The sequence below is a fragment of the Montipora foliosa genome, chromosome 11 (genome assembly GCF_036669935.1).
Source record: "Montipora foliosa isolate CH-2021 chromosome 11, ASM3666993v2, whole genome shotgun sequence".
NCBI classification, from domain to species: domain Eukaryota; kingdom Metazoa; phylum Cnidaria; class Anthozoa; order Scleractinia; family Acroporidae; genus Montipora; species Montipora foliosa.
In genome coordinates, this window is record NC_090879.1 from 25,049,854 (window position 1) to 25,064,853 (window position 15,000).

At 40.3% G+C, this 15,000-nt stretch overlaps 3 protein-coding genes across 4 annotated transcripts in view; all 3 read left to right on the forward strand.

Annotated features, from left to right (window-relative positions):
- The window catches only part of LOC137976126 (neuronal pentraxin-2-like), a 16,721-nt gene extending 14,053 nt beyond the window's left edge, over positions 1 to 2,668 (forward strand). For both annotated transcript variants that reach the window (XM_068823414.1, XM_068823415.1), the window contains exons 3-4: positions 1,252 to 1,462; positions 2,108 to 2,668. In XM_068823414.1, coding sequence (XP_068679515.1) covers positions 1,252 to 1,462; positions 2,108 to 2,498 — 602 coding nt within the window. In that variant the 3' untranslated portion in view covers positions 2,499 to 2,668. The remainder of the gene's footprint in view (positions 1 to 1,251; positions 1,463 to 2,107) is intronic.
- Positions 1 to 15,000, forward strand: part of LOC137976120 (neuronal pentraxin-2-like) — a 207,046-nt gene that overhangs the window by 144,530 nt on the left and 47,516 nt on the right. The window lies entirely within an intron of this gene.
- Positions 9,991 to 12,690, forward strand: LOC137976128 (neuronal pentraxin-2-like). The gene is made up of 4 exons (XM_068823417.1): positions 9,991 to 10,116; positions 10,301 to 10,376; positions 11,285 to 11,495; positions 12,131 to 12,690. The coding sequence occupies exons 2-4, from the start codon at positions 10,301 to 10,303 to the stop codon at positions 12,519 to 12,521; spliced, it is 678 nt and encodes a 225-aa protein (XP_068679518.1). The 5' UTR covers positions 9,991 to 10,116; the 3' UTR covers positions 12,522 to 12,690.

A 15,000-nucleotide genomic window follows, 5' to 3' on the forward strand; every position in this document is an offset into this window, starting at 1 on the left:
TCAGCCTTTTCAATTTTCATGCATTTTACTGTCCTTAAATCAACAAGCTTATCACAACGGTAGGCAGCAGCTCTTCGAATTGTTAACTTTTTCGCAGCTGCTGGTATGGGCTGACAAATTGATAAAGAAAAAAACGAAGCGACGTTTCGAGAATAGGCCTTATCACGGTTTTCGACGCCATCTTGACGGGTAGGCAAAGCGGTCAGAAATTACAGTGTTTGTATGGGAATCCGATAGCAAATAACTTCTTCCAAAATTGAAATTTTCACAATTTCTGAATCGCAACGTTAAAATACTAGGTAGAAGATTGTATCCACCAAGTTTCTCTATCTAAATTCTTGAGTCCATTGCATATTTAATTGCTGATGAGGCAACTATTTCCGGTCCGAGATCATTTACGGTCCAATTTGGGGATCATTTCTGGTCCAGGGATTTCGGGGCCGGGATCATTTGTGAGGCTGTACAGATTGCATTTTTTTAGAGATTGTCCAAAGAAGTAATGCAATTGTGAATTATATCCTTCGTAATTGACTTTAAAATCTCCTTCCTTTTTTTCATCTATAAGTAAGAAGCAAAATCAAAATTTATCGCCAATTGCACTCTCGTATTTTTACAAGAAATGTTACACGAAATCAAGTAGGAGGAGTTTCGAATTCTGCTCGGTTCATCGGGCAATTTGAGCCTGTTAATGCTTAGTCAGAATAAATTTCCTTTTCGACACTCAATTAAAAACCACTCTTACAGATAAAAAGAAATGCAAAAGATAGGTTGAATTAAATTGATTGAACAAGCATATAACTTATTACCTATACATATGTTATATACATATTTCACAGGACAAATTACCATATACAAATTTGATAGGCTAATAATAATGATAATAATAATAATAATGATAATAATAATAATAATAATAATAATAATAATAATAATAATAATAATAATAATAATAATAATAATAATAATGAACTTTATTTAATTGTCAAATCGACCTAGCGCTGGGGAAACTACGAATCAAATTAAATCCAAGGTTGGTTTTTGAGGAGAGGGGAAAACCAGATATCCCAAAGAAAAACGTCTCGGAGCAGAGTAGAGAACCAACAACAAACTCAGCCCACATATGACGCCCAGTCTGAGAATCGAATCCCGGGCCACATCGGTGGGAGGGGAGTGCTCTCATCACTACACCAACCCCGTTACTCTGCTTTAAAGTAATGAGCGTACTTAAGCCGTTCTTTTTTTCCTGTATAGACTATGCCCTTCAGTTCTCAACCACTGGTGTGAGTGACTACGTCAACATTTGGGGCATGCCCGGATTGAGTCAGTTTACTGTGTGTCTCTGGATGAAATCCAGTAGCAGTAATGAAGGGACCCCGTTTAGCTATGCAGTCAACGGACAGGACAATGAATTGCTTTTGTTCAACTACGGGTCATTTAATGTGTGGGTCGGAGGTCAATACAGGTTTGTTTTAACGGTGTAAAGTTGTTTGAAATCGGTGGCAAACGTAAATGATTTTCGACTGAAGATAGAACGTAACTTGATAACGTGGATTTCATTTACCACGAAGAATCTTAAAAGTGTGACCACTTTTAATTATTGCACTTTCTTTCAAGCGTGAAGACTATCCGGTAAGAAGTCGAAGATGACTTTTCCTGGCGTTTAACTGGATAGTGTGGCAACCAAAAATGGCTCTCTGTATTGAGATGTGATAACTTATGTTCTATATATATATCAATACATCCATCCAGCATATATGTCAAGGAATTATGGTGCCCGAAATAGGCCTGAAAAGTTTTCGGATAGCTTTCGAGAAACGGACCCCTGTTGGCAAACCAGCCGGGCAACGAATCAGTTGATGTGTGATATCTTCTTACACGGCCTCATAGCCCTTTTCACAGTTCTTCTCGAGGAGTCCAGATCAATTGGCCACGAGTTTCATATTTTCACGGTTGGACTGGAACGAGCATGCAATGGAGGCTAAAGCGGGGCAAATAACTTGCATCTGAAAAGATTCCCCGTATCAGCCTCTATTCCATGCTAGTTCCGGTCCAACCGTGAGACTACGAAACTGGGGTATTCATGGTCATTTAACTTTTCTCGCCACAGGAGCACCGGGGTGTCAGCAAACGATGGCCTCTGGCATCACATCTGCGTGACTTGGAGAAACAGCGATGGTAGGTTGCAATTTTACAAAGATGGTTCTCTGCACTACCATAGCGTCAGCTTAAACACAGGGTACACAACCAAATCTGGAGGGTCTCTGGTGCTGGGCCAAGAACAGGATGCACTTGGAGGATCATTTGATCCGAACCAGAGCTTTGTTGGACTTCTGAACGGAGTCAATGTGTGGAATACAGTTCTTTCTGCTTCTGTGATCCAGAGTCTCTCAACATCTTGCTTGTCTGGATCGGGCAATGTGTACAGCTGGTCCGATTTCAGAGATGGTATAAAGGGCAACACTGGATTGGTCATACCATCTAACTGTTCTCCGAGGTGAAGGGGATAAGCCAGCTCAGCGTCTCCTAAAAGCACACTGTGTTCAAATCTAAAAAAATTGCTTTAAAACATTATACGCTAGACTGTAGACGTGCTGTAATATTGAGTAAAACGCATTGCAACTGTAAGCAGAGAGAAGTCATTAAAAGAACACAGGTGGAAACAAAATAACACTTTTCTTAATAAAATGATTTGCCTCAAATTTTCAGTTTTCAGTCCCTGTATCATGAAAATTTGGTTTTATCAAACGAGTTGATAGATGTCAAAGGTCAGTTTTCCACCGTACAAAGATTGACCAGCAGATGTTTCGAGTGCTAGTCCTTCGTTCTCACAAAGGGCCAGCGCTCACGAAACGTCAGGTTGTCAGTCTTTATTTGGTGGAAAATTGACGTTTTCATACTCTTTTGATACATTAAATTTTCGTGCTTCACTCCCCCACCGATGCAGCTAGGCTTAGACAGATTCTGGTCAAAATTTGTTGCAAAGTTACTGAGAAACATCGCTAAAAGTTGGTCATAAGTTGCCCAAAATCCATAAAGCTTCTCCCAAAATTTAAATTGCCGCTCGGTTACTTACAACACACTTGTTGTATTTCAAATGTGAATTTCCCCTTTATGCTTCATGCTCCATACAGTCTGACTGATATTGTTGGCAATTTGGCATTGCTCTGGGCAATCTCCGTTTGCTGGGACACAAATAATACCCCATTTGTTTGAGACATTTTGTCCAAGCCCTGATGGGCTAAGCCGTTTATTGAAAATCAGCATGATAACCTAGGAAATACCCAAATATAGAAGACATGATCCCAGCAAAGGTGAGGGCACACCTGCCATCCACAAGATAGTAAAAATAGGGAGGGTGGGTAGGGAAAATTGATTTGACTCTGTTGAATCAACCTCCGCCTAGCTTGTACAAATGGTGAATGATCTAGAGAAAATCCCGGATGACAGAAATGCCCAAACTGCAACATGGGAAATAACTAACTGAGCATGTCACAATCAGCATAAATCCATTTATTTCCTCTGGGCAATAAATTTCTTTTATACTTCATGCTCCATGCAGTCTGACTAAGTAATATTGTTGGCAAGGCATTGCTCTGGGCGAGCTCCATTCGCTGGGACACAAATAATACCACATATGTTTGAGAAATTTTGGCCAAGCCCTAATGGGCTAGGCCGTTTATTGAAAATCAGCGTGGTAATCAAGTAAATACCCAAAGAAAGAAGACATGATCCCAGCAAAGGTGAGGGGACACACGCCACAGCCCTGATCGAGGAACGAGTGACAGGGCCCACCCCAACCAAGGCTAAAGCAAAACCCTTGCCAACATAAGAAGAAGGTTAAGGCACAAAAAAAAAAGGACTGAAACTTTCAATACATGACCCCTGCTCATATAGCCACCTTGGCAAAAAAAGCATAAAAATGAAACTTGCATGATAAAGCAAACGTAACAATACACAAAACCTGACCATTGCGAACTAAACAGATTACAACTTCCTGTAGTAATAGAGATAACTGCATGGCCCCATGCTCACACAGACACCAAACAGAGCAGGGTTAAGCCCCGTTTACACGAGCAATTTTTATGTGACAACTTTTATGTGACAATTTTTATTTGCTCGTGTAGACGAGGGAAATTGGCCAATTTTTATGTGACAACTAGTGGTAACCCATTCAGTAACTGTAATAACTGACGACCATAGGCAGCAAGTACAATTCCCCAAAATTAATAGTGGTGGTTCATGAATGTAGTGGGAATTCTACTGTACATTACATGATGTAGTGTTCAGACAAGTATAGATGACTTAGAACTAGAAAATGAGGTGCCAAAAATTGTTAACTTACAGACTTATTCAGGTCTGAGATGAGTAACTTTTGATTTTGTTAGTGAAACCAACATGCGATACCATCTCAAGTCGTCTGGCAGTGGAACCCAGCATACCAGAAAATGACAGCCAGCTTGGCTGAATGGGTTGTAAGAATGTGACTTAATCTTCTGGAAATTTCACTGGAGAGGAAACACTTACAGCAGAGGAAGAATGTCACCTGTTCTCAATACAAAATACAACAATAAGAAGAATAAAATTGCCAAATTCCTTAAATATGATCTACATGCATGTATTTCAGGAGTTCAAACAGCACCAGCTGAAAGTTGGCCAATTACCGTCTCATAAGGCCAAACAAGACCCTAGTTACAAATGACCCAGTATTAAAATAACCAGTACTATAATACTATGACTGTAACATGGCCCCTGCTCACATAGTCAGAAGAATTAATACTAGCTAGGTGTAATGAACCATGGTGAGGAATCTGCATGCGTGGATACAGCCAATGATTTGTTAAGGGCAGCCAGGTCACCAAAAACCCGAATGTGTGTGATCACTACAAGGAAATAAATGCAATGAAAGAGTCACCTTTACACAAACACATGTAAGCCAATTGGATGACTGTGTCCACGTACATGCACAGAAACTGACTTTCACTGTACTCAACTACATGAATAATTATTATTATGAAATTTAAATGGACATGACGACATGGCCCCTGGTCATGTAGACATGCAGTAATGTGGACTATTAATTTAAATAGAAAAGTCTGTCAATTAATAGTGGTTAAAATGCAACATGAAAGAAGCAGCACACGGGTACAGTCAAGAATCACTTCTGGATGACACTGGGATTGTATGGGGTAGCCTGGCCTCCAGGTCTATACTCCTACAAAGATAAAATGTAAAGCAAGCGATTGAGAGTCAGCTTGTCTAGGTGAACCAATTTCGTGTTGTTCAAAAGTGCTTCAATGTTCATGTTGCACCCTGCATAAAGGGCAGTGATTATAAGTGTGACTGCCTGCTACGAAAACTCTGAAAAAACTCTTGTGGGGAACATAGTCTTCTTGACGACACTACAGTCACACATGCCCTGAAGAGAGAGGCAATCATGCCCTAGCAGGTAGAAAGTATCTGAGTTTAGAAAATGTCTAGATGACCTACGTACATCATATATAAGTGAGAAAACGTGAAAGCATATAGAGCATGGCATACACCGTATGTAAGAATTATAATATTATTATTGGTAATGTTAACTAAGCCTGGTTATCCTTGTGTTGGCGAAAACCTTGATAATTTGATGCAGATTCAGGAAATAACATCTTGGTAATAAACGCTTGGGTGGCATCAAAAGCAAGAAGAAACAAGAAATGAAAGAAACTGGCAAAAATGTTAGTAACCCATAAGGCAAAACCCGGTTGTGAATACAACTCAGAACATAGGCACAAGACCAGAGGGTGAGGCTAATCACGTGGGTAGGTGGGTCGTGGGTCATGGGTCGTGTTTGTTTGAAGATAAAAAAAGTATATATATATATATAATGTATATATATATATATATCTTAGCTAAATATACCGGTAAGATTACATTAGCTTAGAAAGAGATCGCAGACAAAAACCGCTGTTGCGAGAGGGCATTTGAAACAGCATAAAAGTAATACATGACGTGTATACATGGAGGATCTCGGACCCACGACCCACTACTCACAGCCCACGACTCACAACCCACCCACCCATGCTGATTAGACACTCTCAAAGCCAGACAGCAATGCTAACATATAACACAGAAAAACACGAGTGTAGCGGGGTAAGCATGGCAGATATAGTACACACATTGTCGCCGTAACAAGTACCCCTATGCTGCAAAATATATATGTTAAGTGGCAGACATACTGAAAAAAACTTGTGCTTGGTGCTGCAACAACACACAAGTGCTCATGACTGCACGTAATAACTCCAATAATATACCGCGCACCGGTGGCTCAGCTGGTTGAGCATCAGGCTGCCATGCGGGAGGTCGCGGGTTCAAACCCCGGCCGGATCATCACTCAGGATCTTAAAATAACTGAGGAGAAAGTGCTGCCTTTGTAATTTCATCTGCAAATGGTTAGACTTTCAAGTCTTCTCGGATAAGGACTATAAACCGAAGGCCCCGTCTCACAAATACCTTCTATGTTCATAAGTTACCTGTGGGACGTTAAAGAACCCACACACTATTCGATAAGAGTAGGGATCATGTAGTCCCCGGTGCTGTGGCTGTCCTGTTCTCACCAGCAGAAGTGGCTGGCTTGGCGTGATGTCTCTAAAAAGGCTTATGGTGTATGAGGCCACCTAAGCAGAAACAGCCATAAGCCAAAAAGGGACTTTGCCGAGTGCTGGAACATGTAAACATGTAAACATACTGAACATTGTGATAAGCGTTTTCCGTTAAGCAGCGAACTCAAGTGAATAATGTGTGTGATTTATTTTCGCTCAAAAAGCGTTGAAACAGTGCATGCATAATAGAACAATAATGATGAAGTGAATGCAAGTGAATTACAAAGAGAACTACTCTCACAAATATCACATTGTGATAAGCGTTCTCTTTTAAATCAGTAAAACGTTTGAAATGCTTGTTGGTGTGTTTTTATTGACTTAACAAATATAATCTTTGTTGTTCATAGGGTGCGTTTTCAAAACAACTTTTTTCGGTTTGTTTAAAGAGAACTATCTCTCGCAAATATCACATTGTTAATTCAGTAAATCGTTTGAAATGTTTGTTGGTGTGTTTTTATTGACTTAACGATAGCGTTCTGCAAATAAGTTCGTTCGAGTTAGTCCGGTCTCGAATGTTTCATATTCTGTATGACTTTACAGAACTGCATTATCAGAGTAACAGTATGTTTCGCGCAACGCAACATGTTTGTTTTAAGGTTACGATAGTGGAATAGTGGAAGAACAATCGTTTATATCAACTTGTCACTAGTTTAAGTATCTTTTAATGAAGCGTTTGAAATGTATATTGTTGTATGCTCTCTGCGTCAAATATTGTGAAAAGTATTTTGAAATACGATATGAAACCAACTCCCGCCTCACCATACTAACAACGGTCTCAAACGCTCCTCAAAATCCAAAATTTTTTTCAAGCGTTTTCAGAAAAGGCGTTATTCAAATCTGTTGAGTAGGCTTTCTTTGTGTCTGTGCACTGAAGGATCTCTTTTGTGTATTCTTACAAAAAAAATATTGCATTTACCCGTGTTTCATTCAAGCGCGAGGTTGAAAAACTTTCCTTAAAAAAGGTTGTAACAACGGAGTTCATGTTTGTTTAAAAAGCGTGAAAGAATTGAGAATGCTCCTCTTTTCCACACAAAACAACTTGTTTTGGTCTATATTCTTCCTTCTTCGCGCTTCGATCGGCTCTATGCAAATTTAGTTTGAAAAAGAACAAAGCGCTTGTGGACTTGTCCAGGCGTGTAAAGCCTTTTGTGAATGTGTGTTTTAAAATTCTGTTTGACTCGCTTCAAAACCGATAGGGTTCCCACTCCTCTTTGTTAGGTACGTGACCCTAAGCCCGGAGGGTTATTGCAGTCATGCGCCATTTTGTGTGGCAGTTCGTCAAGAATGAAACTAATGTGAACGGCGCTCAATTTAGTGGAGAGAAATAAAACTTATCCCCAACTGCTGACGTTCTCCATAAAACCTCAAATTCGGCTTTTCAAGTTATTAGGGACTTTACGATCTAGCTATACAACTGGCTCCGGCAAAATTCCTTGAAACAAGGCATTTTAAATAGATTTGCTGCATTGGCTGGTCCTCCTTTCCCTTCAATGTTGTTTTCTCGCAATTTTCCTAGCAGATTCTACAAGTCAACATTACGGGGAGTGAGTGTCTCAACAATTTTGTCAGGGGCTGTATGTCTGCGTTCTGCTGTTTGTGTTTGTGGTTATGCTTGCGTCACTGATTGAACCATGCTACAGCAGGGTTCGACATTAGGTTTTAAAGTCGTTTGCCCTTTGAACAACAAAACCTCACAGTTTGGTTGCCCTGGGAAGACTTTTAGTCGCCCGAAACAATGGAGGACGTTCTCGCCCATTACAACAGCGCATTTTTCGTAAAATTGTCACTCATACAGTATCTTTAGATCCAGAAAATATCGAAAGTGTCACTCACTCAGTTATCTATCAGTTTTCGGCACTGGTGTAAAAATTGTGCTGTTGAATTTCAGACGAAACTAATCGTAATAAATTCACTTTCTGAATATTGTGTGTCAATCCACAAACATCACAGAAATCCTAGTTGCTCGACTTGTCCTGGTGACTGGGATTTTTTGTTGCCCTGGGTAAGCTGGTAACTGTTAATATCAAGCCCTATCAATAGTCAGTATTCCGAGGTAATTTCGTTCGCTGCACACGCATCTTGTTACCAGCAGGTATCGAGACGAAACAGCTGACGAAAGCGCTTGAAACCCCGATTGAAACCCCGATTGAAACCTCGAGGAGTAGAACCTCTGGCATCCAGGATAAGTAATTCCCAAAGGTGAAATTCTTGTTAATCCATGACGGGAATCCAGGAAACATCGCTTTGGATTCGAGCGACTGATACCTTGTCGATAGTTTGAGTTATCGGGAGTTGGTTATACTTCATCTCACTCCCAATTTCAAATTATTTCATTTGCGCTCCCGCTTCTCTGTTGATACTGATGACCGGATATACCAAAACGTCAAGTTGTTCAGATTGTTTAATCCGGCAAGAAGCGAACTATTCACTGCCTTTAAACTATAAAATTGAGACGAACATAATTCACAAGATCGAAAAGATCAATGAAATGTTCACCCATGCAAAACCTTGCCGGAGTTAGGTCATTATATTTCACATTGTTTGCCCAAAGGAAATCTTGACATCTAAGTCATTTCTTAGGCATCCTTTTTGTTGTATGTCATCCTAACTTCCCAATATTTTTGGGTGAGCCATAGTTGTCCGACAAGTTGGATCGTTTTATAGCTCATGCGGGATGACTTAGCCGAGCGAACAGTTTTTCTTCGTTGGGACCCGTACAGGTGAGGCCTTGCCCTGTTACGGGATGTCTAGTGAACCTTTATCCCTTTAACTCTGAGAACAGATATCCCTTATCCCTAAATGCCAAGATTATTATCCCTAAAAGTATTGACTCATGATCCCTAAAACTATTTCGCTTGTCCTTTATCCTAAAATTTTTTTCGTCAGTCATCCCTTGTCCCTTAAATTGATTGTACATTTATTCCTTATCCCCAAACCCCTAACAGGGCCTCACGCCAAATATGTAGTTTTGGGACGAATCTCTTGCATCGCTTTTACTTGAATGACCATCAGAAGAACTAACATATTTATAAAAATACCAAAGCCTAGTTTTTAACTGTCGGGAAATCCCAGACGATCGGGAATTTAGAGTTTCCTGGCAATCCCAGATGTTTCTGACACGTCGGGAAGATTCTCAGACGTTCGTCCCAGAGTTTTGCCGATTTCGAATACTGACACAAGAGGAAACACGCCAAATTGTAATTGGATATGTAAATATTTTTCACATTCATTCCAACGTGTTTCTATTGTTTTTGTCCTCAATGCCTCAAGCTGAGTATTTGATATTTCGAAAATGGCCCTATTTGCTGGGACGAAAATTTTCTTGTTTTTTTTTTTTGAGAGAGTGGTAGTGGTGCGTTTCCTCCGAGATAAGCATCAGTTGCTTGAGTTTTTCTCAGAGAAAGCACAAAGTGGTCGGGAAATCCATATATTCCATTGGATTGTTTCGCCCTAAGTCGTCGCCAGAACTACTCAAAACGTAAGGTTTTCTTTAAACAATATAGAAATAGCTTGGTCATAGTCACTTTAATAACATTCTCTGACAATCATTTCAGTTTTCAATTTAGTAACGAATGGTATATTAGGCGGCTGTATACTCAACAATTTTGTTCAGTCAAACAGTGGGAGAAAATAAAGTCCGTATTTGTCTAATTTGTTGACAGATGCCCAGAATATACGCTTTGTTGCTTTTTGGCCTTATCATCTGTACTGCCCATGTTGCCGGATATACATCTACCGGTAAGTTATCACATCTTTATACAGATTGCAGTTTTTAAGAGAATATCGAAAGAAGTAATGCAATTGTGAATTCTATGCTTCGTAATTGGCTTAAAATCTCCTTCCCTTTTGTCATCTAATAAGAGGCAAAATCAAAACTCATTGCCAATTGCACTCTCGTATTTTGCGCTCTAAGAATGTTACATAAAATCATGTAGGAGGAGCTTTGAATTCTGCTTGGTTCATCGCGCAAGTTGAGCCTGTTAGTTGGAATAATTACTTTTCGACACTCAATTAAATTATAGATAAAACTTATTACCCATATGCCATACTTCACATGAGGAATCAGGGGCACCCAACGGAAGGTTTCGTTAAATTATCTGTTCGGAAGGCCTTTAATCACCTTGAATTTTCTTTTGGGAATTTTCACATCGAACTTTCGTTAGCTGAAAAGGGTAAAGCCTGTTTCTTTCTAATTTGTAAAAATGTCCTTGTGAGTACCGAAAAAAGGCCAGCTATGAGTTTTCAGTTATGAGTTTCTAGCGCAACCTAAAATGAACCTACAAAGCTTTAAAAGCATTCCGAAGAGCTTAGAACAGCAAGGAAACCGTCGCTGAGTGCCCCTGAGGAATTACCTTATGCAAATTCAGTGAAGTTTATTTAAGTGTCAAATCGACCTAGCGCTGGGGACACCAGAAATCAAATTAAATCAAATGTTGCTTTTTGAGGAGAGGGGAAAACCGGAGTACCCAGAGAAAAACCTCTCGGAGAAGAGTAAAGAGCCAACAACAAACTCAGCGCACATATGATGCCGAGTCCAAGAATCGAATCCCGGGCCACATTGGTGGGAAGCGAGTACTCTCACCACTACACCAACCCCCGCGGTTTCAAAGTAATGTGCGTACTTATGCCTTTTTTCTCCTGTATAGATTATGCCCTTCAGTTCTCATCCAGTGGCGTGAGTGACTACGTCAACATTTGGGGCATGCCCAGTTTGACTCAGTTTACTGTGTGTCTTTGGATGAAATCCAGTAGCAGTAATAAAGGGACGCCGTTTAGCTATGCAGTCAACGGACAGGCCAATGAATTGCTTTTGCTCGACTACGGGTCATTTGATCTGTGGATCGGTGGCCAATCCAGGTTTGTTTTAAGGGTGTAAAGTTGTTTGAAATCGGTGGCAAACGTAAGTGATTTTCGACTGAGGATGGAACATAACTTGATATTACCGCGAAGAATCTTAAAAGTGTGACCACTTTTAATTATTGCACTTTCTTTCATGCGTGAAGACTATCCAGTCATGCAAAAGTCGAAGATGGCTTTTCCTGGCATCTTACTGGATAGTGTGCCAACCGAAAATAGCTCTCTGTATGAAGATGTGATAACTTATGTTCGATATATATCAATACATCCATCCAGTATATATGTGAAGGACTTACGGTGCCCGAAATAGGCCTGAAAAGTTTGCGGGTGGCTTTCGAGAAACAGACCCCTGTTGGCAAACCAGTCAAGCAACAAAGCAGTTAATGTGTGATATCTCCTTACACGGCCTCATAGATCTTTTCACAGTTTTTGTGGGTCATCTCGAGGAGCCCGCATCAATTGGCCAGTTTCATATTTTCACGGTTGGACTGGAACGAGCATGCGATGGAGGCTAAAGCGGGGCAAATAACTTGCATCTGAAAAGATTCCCCCGTATCAGCCTCAATTCCATGCCATGCCAACCGTAAGACTACGAAACTGGGGTATTCATGGTCATTTAACTGTTCTCGCCACAGGAGCACCAGGGTATCAGCAAACGATGGCCTCTGGCATCACATTTGCGTGACTTGGAGAAACAGCGATGGTGGGTGGCACATTTACAAAGATGGTCTTCTGCAACACCATACCATCAACTTAAGTAGAGGGTACACAATCAAATCTGGAGGGTCTCTGGTGCTGGGACAAGAACAGGATGGACTTGGAGGATCATTTGACAGGAAGCAGAGCTTTGTTGGACTTCTGAACGGAGTCAATGTGTGGAATACAGTTCTTTCTGCTTCTGTGATCCAGAGTCTCTCAACATCTTGCTTGTCTGGATCGGGCAATGTGTACAGCTGGTCCGATTTCAGAGATGGTATAAAGGGCAACACTGGATTGGTCATACCATCTAACTGTTCTCCGAGGTGAAGGGGATCAGCCAGCTCAGCGTCTGCTAAAAGCACACTGTGTTCAAATCTAAAAAATTGCTTTAAAACATTATACGCTAGACTGTAGACGTGCTGTAATATTGAGTAAAACGCATTGCAACTGTAAGCAGAGAGAAGTCATTAAAAGAACACAGGTGGAAACAAAATAACACTTTTCTTAATAAAATGATTTGCCTCAAATTTTCAGTTTTCAGTCCCTGTATCATGAAAATTTGGTTTTATCAAACGAGTTGATAGATGTCAAAGGTCAGTTTTCCACCGTACAAAGATTGACCAGCAGATGTTTCGAGTGCTAGTCCTTCGTTCTCACAAAGGGCCAGCGCTCACGAAACGTCAGGTTGTCAGTCTTTATTTGGTGGAAAATTGACGTTTTCATACTCTTTTGATACATTAAATTTTCGTGCTTCACTCCCCCACCGATGCAGCTAGGCTTAGACAGATTCTGGTCAAAATTTGTTGCAAAGTTGCTGAGCAACATCGCTAAAAGTTGGTCATAAGTTGCCCAAAATCCATAAAGCTTCTCCCAAAATTTAAATTGCCGCTCGGTTACTTACAACACACTTGTTGTATTTCAAATGTGAATTTCCCCTTTATGCTTCATGCTCCATACAGTCTGACTGATATTGTTGGCAATTAGGCATTGCTCTGGGCAATCTCCGTTTGCTGGGACACAAGTAATATCCCATTTGTTTGAGACATTTTGTCCAAGCCCTGATGGGCTAAGCCATTTATTGAAAATCAGCATGGTAACCTAGGAAATACCCAAATATAGAAGACATGATCCCAGCAAAGGTGAGGGCACACCTGCCATCCACAAGATAGTAAAAATAGGGAGGGTGGGTAGGGAAAATTGATTTGACTCTGTTGAATCAACCTCCACCTAGCTTGTACAAATGGTGAATGATCTAGAGAAAATCCCGGATGACAGAAATGCCCAAACTGCAACATGGGAAATAACTAACTGAGCATGTCACAATCAGCATAAATCCATTTATTTCCTCTGGGCAATAAATTTCTTTTATACTTCATGCTCCATGCAGTCTGACTAAGTAATATTGTTGGCAAGGCATTGCTCTGGGCGAGCTCCATTCGCTGGAACACAAATAATACCACATATGTTTGGGAAATTTTGGCCAAGCCCTAATGGGCTAGGCCGTTTATTGAAAATCAGCGTGGTAATCGAGTAAAATTAATATCCAAATAAAGAAGACATGATCCCAGCAAAGGTGAGGGGACACACGCCACAGCCCTGAGCGAGCTCGAGGAACGAGTGACAGGGCCCACCCCACCCAAGGCCAAAGCAAAACCCTTGCCAACACAAGAAGAAGGTTAAGGCACAAAAAAAAGGAACCAAACTTTCAATACATGGCCCCTGCTCATATAGCCACCTTAGCAAAAGAAGCATAAAAATGAAACTTGCATGATAAAGCAAGCGTAACAATACACAAAACCTGACCATTGCAAACTAAACAGGTTACAATTTTCTGTAGTAATTAGATAGAGATAACTGCATGACCCCATGCTCACACAGACACCAAACAGAGCAGGGTAAGTAGAGCCTAGGCATGAGTAATGATCATGCGCATTGCCATATGGCCCCTGCTCATATAGCAATCTACACATAACCTAAGTAATGTGTATTACTGCTATAGTATAGAGAGATAAAAACACTAGTGGTAACCCATTCTGCACACTACATCATGTAATGTACAGTAGAATTCCCACTACATTCATGAACCACCACTATTTGGGGAATTGTACTTGCTGCCCATGGTCGTCAATTATCACAGTTACTGATTCAGTAGTAGTTAGTACCCATAAGGCAAAACCCGGTTGTGAATACAACTCAGAACATAGACACAAGGCCAGAGGGTGAGGCTAAATCGCGTGGGTGGGTGGGTCGTAGGTCATGGGTTGTGTTTGTTTGAAGATAAAAAAAAAATATATATATATATATGTATGTATGTATGTATGTATGTATGTATGTATGTATGTATGTATGTATGTATGTATGTATGTATGTATGTATGTATGTATATATATATATATAAGTAGAATGATAAAGATTGAGTATCCAACGGTGATGCCACTTGCGAGGAGGATCCAAAAGGATACAAAACGTCTTGACTCAGATAAGTTAATAGGAAGAATGAAAAAATGAGTCGCTGGCGAACTTCTCACAGGTCTGGTATATTATAATTTCGTGTAAACGTTTCGCCCTTCTTATCTCACGTATTGTCCACTCGATTTATTCCAACCGCACGTATTCATGACATATTATTGTGATTTCTTATAAATTTTTTTGTAATTTTAAACATTTTACACCTTTTGGTTCATAGTTTTGTATAAATAGCGCAAGTTCAGTTGTACCAGGTATTTTTAGTTTTTAGTTTTTAGCGTGTACTGAAGAAGCCCGAAGGGCGAAACGTTTACACGAAATTATAATATACCAGACCTGT

Bases quoted from the DNA above. Each gene is read 5' to 3' on its own strand.
- LOC137976128 (XM_068823417.1), top strand. From the start codon at position 10,301: ATGCCCAGAATATACGCTTTGTTGCTTTTTGGCCTTATCATCTGTACT. The intron at 10,377-11,284 runs GTAAGTTATCAC...TCTCCTGTATAG, and splicing joins TGCCGGATATACATCTACCG to ATTATGCCCTTCAGTTCTCA. The intron at 11,496-12,130 runs GTTTGTTTTAAG...TTCTCGCCACAG, and splicing joins TGGATCGGTGGCCAATCCAG to GAGCACCAGGGTATCAGCAA.